At 34.0% G+C, this 10587-nt stretch overlaps 1 protein-coding gene across 1 annotated transcript; it reads left to right on the top strand.

Annotated features, from left to right (window-relative positions):
* The first annotated feature begins 1223 nt into the window (after positions 1-1223).
* LOC136839458 (major facilitator superfamily domain-containing protein 6-like) lies at positions 1224-8575 on the top strand. The gene is made up of 7 exons (XM_067105517.1): positions 1224-1615; positions 3529-4203; positions 4388-4656; positions 4999-5173; positions 5544-5783; positions 6255-6413; positions 7627-8575. Exons 1-7 carry the CDS (start codon positions 1558-1560, stop codon positions 7782-7784), a joined length of 1734 nt encoding a protein of 577 aa, XP_066961618.1. The 5' UTR covers positions 1224-1557; the 3' UTR covers positions 7785-8575.
* The last annotated feature ends 2012 nt before the right edge of the window (positions 8576-10587 follow it).

Below are 10587 nucleotides of genomic sequence, written 5' to 3'. Positions count from 1 at the left end.
ATTTTAAGAAAAACTATGGTTCTTATGGCAACCAATATCAGTTTCATCAAAAACAAAAATAATAATCTATGATGTCACAATCATTTTCTTTATTTTCATATTTTTAGTTATTAAAATTATTGTCCTTGTTTTTTTTTAAATATTAAAGAAAATCAAACTTTTTGGCATATTATCAAACAGCAATCGTTCATCCTGTGTTTATGCCTATAACCACAAAGTCTTTGAATCCATATAGAATGTTTTCAAATAAATATGAAATAAGGAATTCTTAAAATGCTGATTATTCATTATTTTTCTGCATCGAAAAGTGGCCAGCTTTTGTTTTTAATGGTAAGAAGAACATAGTTCTTCTGTAAAATAAAATTTCCTTCTTTAAAGCCTCTCTGTCAGAATCTACACATATATTCATATAATTATTGTGGGGGTATAAACAACAGTTAACTAAGCAAAACGGCCCGTAGGGGCTGGGGTGGGCGGCGGGCGGGGATGTTTAGTCCTGTCAGTGCACCTTGCACGGTTCATTACTTAAGGTTCTTTGCAGCGTCGATGAGCTTTAACTAATTTTTACCAATCAGCGAATGCTCATTAAATTTCACAATTTATTTTGGCAGATGTTTTAAGGACAGCTGCCTTTCCTGATTTCTACTTTTAATTAACAGAACTTGGGAGAAATAAAAACATAATCACTGCTGAGAATGGCAATGCAAAACTGTTAACTATATAAATGAATCCTACGACAGACCAACCCCTTGGGTTCCTGTGTAAACACTATCAATTTAACCCAGGGTCGTTTGGGGAGGGGAAGGGCTGGTGTTGGGATTTATATACGTATATTTATATGACATCGAAGACAGGAACACAAGTCATCAAGACAAATGGTTAATTTTTTTTCCATCAAGATTACAATGGTTGACTGTTCGCTGTGTCAATAGGGTTTCTCTCTCTCTCTCTCTCTCTCTCTCTCTCTCTCTCTCTCTCTCTCTCTCTCTCTCGTTCTTCGTGTAACCATGCAACCTATTATGTACGCATAATTAATTAAAATCAACACGGAAAATAATCAAATTGTAAAAAATAGTCAGTGAGATAATTGGGAGCTCAATACTAATATCAACAGCGACATGGCAACAGACGACGGATTACAAACGCCTAGCAACAGTAAATATGTGAGTGCGTATGTTTGCCACTTGGGTGCCCATATATAAGGGACAGCAGCCGAGTTCAGAACTACTAAGAACTGGCATGAAAGGATGGCGATAGCATATCACGGCGTTCAGAAGCAGTGTCATTACCACGCTGACACCGCTGCCTATTACTGCTGCGTCTTCAGGTGATAAGCAAAGATAAGGAAGAGATATATGCGCTGAATTTGTCTTTGATTCTCAGTAAAAGACATCGATAATTTACGCAAAGCAGCGAAGTCGTCAAGTTTTTTGGGCCTTTGAGACAAACTGGAGTTGAAACTCGAATATAAGAATTTATAAGGCTTTTTGGAAGTGTCCTGGATAGTCTAAACTCCTACGAAGCTGGTTAATAATCATACACTGTTACAACATCAAGATGCATATCAACCGGAGTTTATTGCCCATCAAGCTACATTACTTCCTAAGATATGCAGGTAAGATCACGAACGGCATCTGGGTATTATATTTTGATTTAGCCGATACTTCTTAGTTGAATTCATATGATTCACTTCTTGCAGTCCTTCTTAATTAAAGAAATGAAATTGTGAGTAAAACACTAGCGCAAAACAGTGATATTTTACAGGTAATATTAATGTTAATAATACTACTGTTGATATAATCTTTGCTCAAGGGTTTCTGGTAAAATATGCTTAAACAAACTAGCATAAACTAACGTTAGATGCAATTAATATGAAACATAAGTAGTATTTTTCGCTATATGTTTCACTTTGTTTGGTTTTATGTACAGCCCTCTACAGGGATAATTCCCTCTCTGGCGGGCTACCATGTACGTTTTCAAAATAAGGTGCTTCTTATATTTTATAATTGTCTTTAAGTAAGTGTTTTCTCGTCAGTATCGTAGCTCCTTCCTGCAGAATAGGAGAGTCTTTAGTTTCCTTTTTAAATTTGCTTTCTTGTATGCTCTTCACTTCAGGTGGTATTTTGTTGCATAGTCTTGGTGCGCAGTGTACAAATGCTCTCTCGCCTGACTAACAATTTGTTCTAGGTTCAAACAGCTTATATGCTTCACTTGCATGTCTGATTACAATATTCATTTCGGGTCTAAAGAAGCTTAAGTAGTTTCTCAGATATGTTGGTTCATCATATTTTAGTGCTTTAAAGACTGTAAGTAGTATTTTATATTCTATTCTAGCTTTTACTGGGAGCCAATGTAGCTCAATTAGTGCTGGGGTTATTTTATCACGGGAACGTAGTCCTTTTATTAACCTGGCGGCTCTATTTTGTACTCCTTGCAATTTTCTTAGTAGGTAGTTAGGGAGACCGTAGTATATAACGTTGCAGTAGTCAAGCCTCGAAAGTATTTGGTTGCAAATTGCTGTTTTCAGAGTTTCTTCGTTTAGGTATTTTCTAATAAATGCAATGTTTATAATATGATAGTTACAGGTTTTTGTAATATGTTATATATGGTTCTTCATCGACAATTTATTATCAATAAATACTCTTAAGTTCCTCGCTGCTGCTACAGTATTTATTGTTGACGAACCAATAGTTATTCTTTTGAAGTGTTCATATTTTCGTGGTGCACTGTCAGATCCAAATAGCATACACTCAGTTTTGTCTTCATTAAGTTTCAATTTCTTCGCCGACATTCACACCTTTTCCTTATAGGCCGGCTTTACACAAGCAAGCTTTTCGTTATTTGGGAAAGGTGCCTGTGCTAGACTCGTGTTGACAATATCAAAAGATAGCTCCCGCAACTGATCAAAGTTTTTTGCCTCTTTTACATCACTTATAAGAAACGGGTCATTTTCGCAATAGGTGTTTTTTACTATTCTCATCGTTTTGTCAGTCATTCATGTTCAGTTCTTTAAACTTACCGAATTTTCTATTTCTCATTGCAATCACCGGGAGATCAGGAGGGACTTTTCTTATCTAATCTATGACAGATTCTTTCAATTTTTTCTTCAAAGTAGTTCACAAAGTTATCGGCCAGGTTTTTGTGGAAAATATCATAGGTAAATAAACACATGATGGCACTCGATCACTACAATTTCAAGCACATGAATTCGTTTAGTATGTCAGCACTGATACACGATTATCCGGTATCAAAACATCAGACTTTCCAGCGAATATACACAACTAGACGTATTAGTGTTCTTTAGTTATTCCAGAAGGGCAACCATCAAACGCGTTCAAGACATTTCGTCTTACCGACTTTCCATCCCATTTCTCTCTCTCTATCTCTCTCTCTCTCTCTCTCTCTCTCTCTCTCTCTCTCTCTCTCTCTCTCTCTCTCTCAAGGTATTTCTCATACTACGTCACGTTAGCTTCTTTAAAATGCAAGATCTTTCTTAGAAAATGCTAAAATGACTCTTACTTGTTTCAGGCTCTGCATTTCTGGTAATGGTTCTCCCTCTGATCGCAAGACAGAAGGGGGTAACACCTCAGGGCATCGGGTTCCTATGGAGTACAATGCCCATGGTTGGCTTGATAGCCAACAGTGTATCAGGGGCATCTGCAGATTATTTTCGGGCACATCGCGCTGTATTCTTGTGTTCTCTCGTCTTTCTCACCACGGGAGTCTTGGCAGCTTATGGCCTTCCAGGCCTTCCACGTGATGAAGAAAACACTAGTAATGTCCTTCAGGATATCAGTGCCCAGTTCCCAAGTCTTCCACTTGATGAAGAAAACACTGGAAATGTTCTTCGAAGTATCAGTGACCCGTTTACTAATTTCTCTGCTTACGAAGAGCTCCACATCCGTGATGGTCTCATGAACCCTGAACAGACTGAAGATAGTTCAGTCTCCAATAGAACGGGCCCTCAGTTTCCATCAGTTACTGATCTCCTCAAGGACATGATTGACCCAGAACTGATCGTCGAGGAAGGACAGTTCCCTTCTCCAGTTTCAAGAGACTCCACAGAGTCCGAAGATTCTTCAGCACTATCTTACCTCATGAAATATCCACAGTTCTGGTTGATATTTGGGGCTCTATTGATTGAACAGATGGGACTCAGTGCCTGCGTAACGATCACGGACGCTGTTTGTTTACAAATTCTTGGTGAGTTTCAAGTTTACCCTTTTCCATGTCATTATATTCGAGTTCAAGGGAAATATTTTATAAAGTGTATATCGCAGACAGTGATGTTTTGACATTTCAACTGAGTCGACAATTACTTGTACATTTTGAAAGAGGACAGCAACGTTATCGACATTCTAATTTTTCAATTCTTCATTTTAAATAGGAAGCGAAAGACACAAGTATGGTGAACAGCGACTTTGGGGTACCATTGGCATGGGCCTTTTCTCGGTTATCACAGGAGCTCTGGTAGACCTTTATTCCAAGGAACTACCTCAAACCGACTACCTTCCTGCAGTGATTATCTGTGTTGTGCTCATGACGGCAGACATGATACTTGTGTCTAGAATGAAAATCTCTTCCTCTACAGAGCGCAAAGTAAAAATGGGGGATGTTGGGAATGTTCTCGTTCGTCCTCAAACCTTGCTTTTCTTTGTAAGTAATATGTAATGTAGTCTTATTCTTGTGCCTTAATGAATAAGAATGATTAGTATAAAGTTTACCGCCAATGACAATAAACATTTTGTGCTGTTTGTTTTGTACAGGTGAAGTGATTTAGTTTTACTTCACAGTAAAATCATCATAAACAACACATTAGATCAGTGAGCCCCATTGTGCATTGAATTTTATTGATAATAGTAACAAATGGTTTAATATGAATAGTTTTGTACGGAAAAAATGAGATGTTAAATTCTCACTTCTTAACCATAAAAAGCATTTTTAAGCGATACTATGCAGTCTTTAGTAAATTCCCACTGCTACATCATGAATACCTAGGTAACGGCCTTTGTTATGGGAACATCCTTAGGGCTCCTATGGGTGTTCAAACTGATGTATATCGAGGATGTATCCATTAAGTGGGACCCGGAATTTGCAAATTTGAAACTCCTACAAGGACTAGATATAGGCATCGAGACATTCGGAGGAGATGTTCCTTTCTTTTTCCTCTCGGGTAAGAGGAACCTGTAAATCTTTGGTGGCCATTTTTAAGGTCTGAACAAAATATAGATTGAGTATTTTTGAAATTAAAGTCTCAGATTAATACAGTTTCTTCTTGTATGGAGTTATTCTTAGATTCATTTTAAAGATCGAAATCATCCCAGCTACTCTCTTAATTACTTTTCTTAGCTTATAAACTATGATTAGATGTGAATAAAGATTTATCATCTCTTATTGGCTTTTACCATCAATTATTCGAGGCATTCTCTAAACTGTCTCTTTTACTACTTTACTTTTTTCCTATTTCTTCTCATTCCCGCTTTCGTCTTTTTTTTTTATCCAGGGCAATATCCACTTTTTCCTTTCTTTTTTGTCATTGACAGGAATGATCATAAAGCGATTTGGATACAACGTGATACTTGCTGGATGCCTGGGGACTCTGGCCATACGGTGCTGTCTTTATTACACCTTAAGTAATCCTTGGTTGTTCCTACCAGTTGAGTTCCTCAATGGCATAAGCTATGCCTTATTCCATGCCTGCATGGCAGCTTATGCCAGTCACCTGGCACCACCTGGGGCACAGGCAACTCTCCAGGCACTAGTCAGAGCTTTATTTTTGATAGGTAAGCATCATTAATGCAACCGCATCGATTTTCGGATGAAACTGGGTTTTGAGTAATTGATTCTTTTACATAGTTTAGTTTCGTAATGTTTACGGTCGTCGAGGCCTGAAGTACGTTATTTTTTGTGAATAGTTTGGATAATAAAGAAAAACCCTACATTTCTTAAATTAAAAACAAATCGTTCAGTCCATCATTTTTTCATAAATACTCTTATATCTTACATGCATAATATATACAAATAATGTCAAAAACTGGCAATAAACTAAGTCTTTTAAATAAAATCTGAGGTAATTCTGACACGATAAAAAAATATCAAGCCAAGAATAGAATTTATGGATTCATTTAGGTACGTCAAATTTTTAAATATCTGAAAAAAATGCAACTATGGAAATCGAGTGTGAGGTCGTCAATGTGATGGACGCCAAAAGTGTCAGAGATAGAAGAAATCTATTTTTCTCTTTCGTATTTCAGGACAGTCTACGGCAGGTTTTCTAGGAGGGGTCCTGTTTCAGTCTGTTGGGGGAGCTGTGATGTTTTTACTCGTCGGAATTTTCGATGCTGTTTTCTGCGTGATTTTCATGTGTTCTCAGTTCTTGATCACAAAATACTACAGACCTGAGAAGTTAAAAGGTATGACGTTGTCATCTACTATAGCAGATATAGATATATATATATATATATATATATATATATATATATATATATATATATATATATATATATATATATATATATATATATATATATATATATATATATATAAGTGTATATTATATATACTAATATATAATATATATATATATATATATATATATTTATATATATAAATATATATAAAACATATATATACAGTGTATATATATATATATTATATATATTATATATATATATATATATATATATATATATATATATATATATATATATATATATATATCAAAATACAATTTTCTTTGCTTACCTAGGAAAATCCACTTCTCCAGACACTAAATTGTTTTCAAGAAGACTCGACTGCTTTACGCATTTAGAAATTGACTGAAAATGCCATTAATGACAAATACACTATAATAAATATAAGTAAGTTGTAGAAAACCACTGTAATTTTACAGAAGATAAATTATGATTTTAACATCATAAGTGAAACCCTCATTGTCCGTGCAGAATAAGTAGTGAAAGATACTGAGTATACATTAATGTAGAAGTTCGAAGAAAGGATTAAGGTTTATTTGTCAATTGTGTATCATAAAAATTTTCCCTGTCCCGTCAGAATTATGTTAAGTTTCGAACTTTGTTATTCTCTCTGTAAGAGACCTGTTATCTGGTACAAACAGTTAACAGAATACTGCGACTACTTTATCTGTCTTTTCAACCTCGCTGCTGATATGCAAAACAGAAGACAGAGGATGGCAAACTATTTTCAGTTCTTCATCAAATATTTTTCTATCTCTGTTGAATACAGATAAGAAGCACCTGTATATCCTGATACCCATAAATATTGATGCTATATAGTTTCTCATTACTGCAATGTTCAGGTTTTTTTTTTATATAATTTCACTGCAAATATAGTGTTTATGGAGGACCTAAACTTTAAGAAAAATTACCTGGATTTTCTTGAATGGTTCCAAAATATCCTAATTTTCCATAATTATTTAAAAATAAACTGGGACTTTTATCCAGATGTTTTAGCAAGAATAGTCTGTCAGAACGTTTGATGCAGAGACTCTCAGTTTGCTTATATAGCAAAGTAAAGTAAATGTGTTGTTATGTACAAATATTATATGCTGTTTACATCAGTTAACACTATTCCTTCTACATACGTTAAAAAAAAAATTGCTTTTCCCAGGTTCGGTTTGTGACAGTTCGAGCAGTCCATTGGCAACGTCAGTGAGAGACTCGTCAAAAAACCCTCAAAATGAGAAGGATGTAAGAGAAGAAAAGGACACCCGGAAAATCCCTGCTAGGAGACGTTTAATGCGAAGAGTTATTCAGCCATGTTATTAAGAATCATTTAGAAATCGGTACAACACCGAGTCAGTCTCTGGAAAAGGAAAAATAGTTCGTTGAGGTGAAAAATAAAGTAATAGCTGATTTCAGTTTTATATCAGTAAGAAACATGACTGAGAATCATTCACAACTCTCGTATTAGGTCATACATGACCTTGTGAACGCGAAAAAAATCTCATGTTAGTCATAATTTATTATCTGACGTACACTTCTTTACTCTTGAGTGTAAAATCTGGTTAAAATTCATCATGTGTAGCCTGTTCAGATGAGTGAATTCCTGTAAGAGTTTTCTAAATGGAATCTTGTGTACTCTATATTTATTTGCAGTTACATAGGTAAATATGATTCGATTTGTTTGTATTCATAATACAAATCGTTTATTATCTTACATGAAGTACAATCTGGGTAGATTCCTATTGAAAAGATTTTGCTAAGATGTTAAATTTTCTAAGTACATATATCATTCATACATTTTTATAGTAAGTGTATTTTTGTATAAAAGCTCTGGCAGTCTAACAGCCTTTAACCAAAAGGAGATATTGTAGGACTTTACTACATTTCTTCCTTAAACTCAAGGTTGTCAGAGAAACAAGTACTTATTCTCTGAATGTTCTGTTTTACGCAATGGCTCTTCAAGTATGGCAAGGCTGTCACTCTCATTATTAATACTAGTCTTTTTCACATTTCTGTTATGTTATTTTGCCTGATAGTATCAGGTACGATGCTCAGAACGTTACATGTCTAATGAAAAAATACATTTATTAAGAAAATAAATGAGCTCTAAGTTTTATCCTGTTTCATTTCCCAAACATAGAATCGCCCGTTCGAAATATAAAAGGAGAAAAGGAGAGAGAGAGAGAGAAAAAAAAGAGAAAGCATTTTAAACAGCGGAATGATTGAGGAACATGCAAAAGGAGAAAAACTAGACAAAATTTGAAGATGGAGACGTGAAAATTGGACTGAAAGGTACAATAGAACGGTGAATGCAGTACTCTGAAAATCTTAGGAATGAAGAGAACTACAAACTGGGTGAAGTCAGCGTGATTGAGAGGTTTCCAGAGATAAAGGGTTTGAAGTGGACCCTTGGGAAGATAACTAGTGGAGAAGTTCTTGGATCATAAGTAATAACAAGCCATTTGATAAGAGTAGCATGAGACACGACCATTGGTAAGGTGACCAGAATACATAAGCAAGTGAAAATGAGCCGAAGATTCTTCGGCGGAATCGAGTTTTCTGTACATCTTATCATCAAGACCATCAAAAATAGATGTATCTTTCGGTGGTCGCGGTATAATGCTATATGAGCCGCGTCCCATAGAGCTTTAACCACGGACCGGTAGTGGCATGTCCTATATCGCTGCCAGATGCACGATTATGGCTAACTTTAACCTTAAATGAAATAAAAACTACTGTGGCTAGAGGGCTGCAATTTGGTATGTTTGATGACTGGAGGATGGATGATCAACATATCAATTTGCAGCCCTCTAGTCTCAGTAGTTTTTCAGATCTGAGGGCGGACGGGTAGACAAAGCCGGCACAATAGTTTTCAAAAACTAAAACTGATCAAGAAGGAGGGACGACCAGAAAAGTGGAAATAGAACGGCATTGATAATGTACAAAAGAGAGGGGGATGCAGAACAAAGTGGAAGATTGCCTGAACGGGTAGTTGATAGACTGGAGGTGCTGGAGGAGGAAATATTTTTTTTTTTTAAGTTGATAACTCAATTGGTTTTGTACAGAAGAAATCAACAACAAAGTTAATCACTTCAGTGACGCAACTACAGAAATAATACCATAGAAGAATAAGATAATTTACCACATATTTTTCTATTTTGAGAGGGTATATTTTATATATACTATGTGTATATATATATATATATATATATATATATATATATATATATATATATATATATATATATATATATATATATATATATATATATGCATGTATAATTGTAAACACAAATATAAAAATATATAAATACATATATATATATATATATATATATATATATATATATATATATGTGTGTATATATATATATATATATATATATATATATACATACACATAATATATATATAAATATATATATATATATATATATATATATATATATATATATATATATATGTGTGTGTGTGTGTGTGTGCGTGTGTGTGTGTTTAAATTCTTTCATATTTTGAAATAGCAACAAGCCACTTTATATGGGACACTTTGTAACAAATTACAAACGTCAACAGAAAGAAGGAAATAATTCTTGGGTAAAAACGCCGCGATAAAAAGTTTACATTATCCATTATTTCTATTTTTGTAGCTGACGATGAAAGATAGCATTCTATCAACGTTTATCAGCTTTTATCTTACAATCACGTTATTGCTATTTTAAGATAATAACGCATACTTTTTACAGCCAACTACTTTTGCATTTCTGTATCAACAAGATATATGTATAATTTCTTATCAATATTGTCACAGATCTACAAGCAGAGGTGAATCTCCATGAGTGAATGCATACAGAGACACGCGCGCGCATATACACACACACATATATATATATATATATATATATATATATATATATATATATATATATATATATATATATATATATATATATATATAAAGAAAAAAATATATATATATATACAGTATATATATATATATATAATATATATATATAATAAATAAATAAATATATATATATATATATATATATATATATATATATATATATATATACTATATATATATATATACATACATACTGAAAACAACAAATAGCAAACGCATTGT

The sequence above is a fragment of the Macrobrachium rosenbergii genome, chromosome 6, assembly GCF_040412425.1.
Source record: "Macrobrachium rosenbergii isolate ZJJX-2024 chromosome 6, ASM4041242v1, whole genome shotgun sequence".
Lineage (NCBI taxonomy): Eukaryota > Metazoa > Arthropoda > Malacostraca > Decapoda > Palaemonidae > Macrobrachium > Macrobrachium rosenbergii.
The sequence above is the reverse complement of the archived record's forward strand: the minus strand, read 5'-3'. Positions and strand labels throughout refer to the sequence as shown.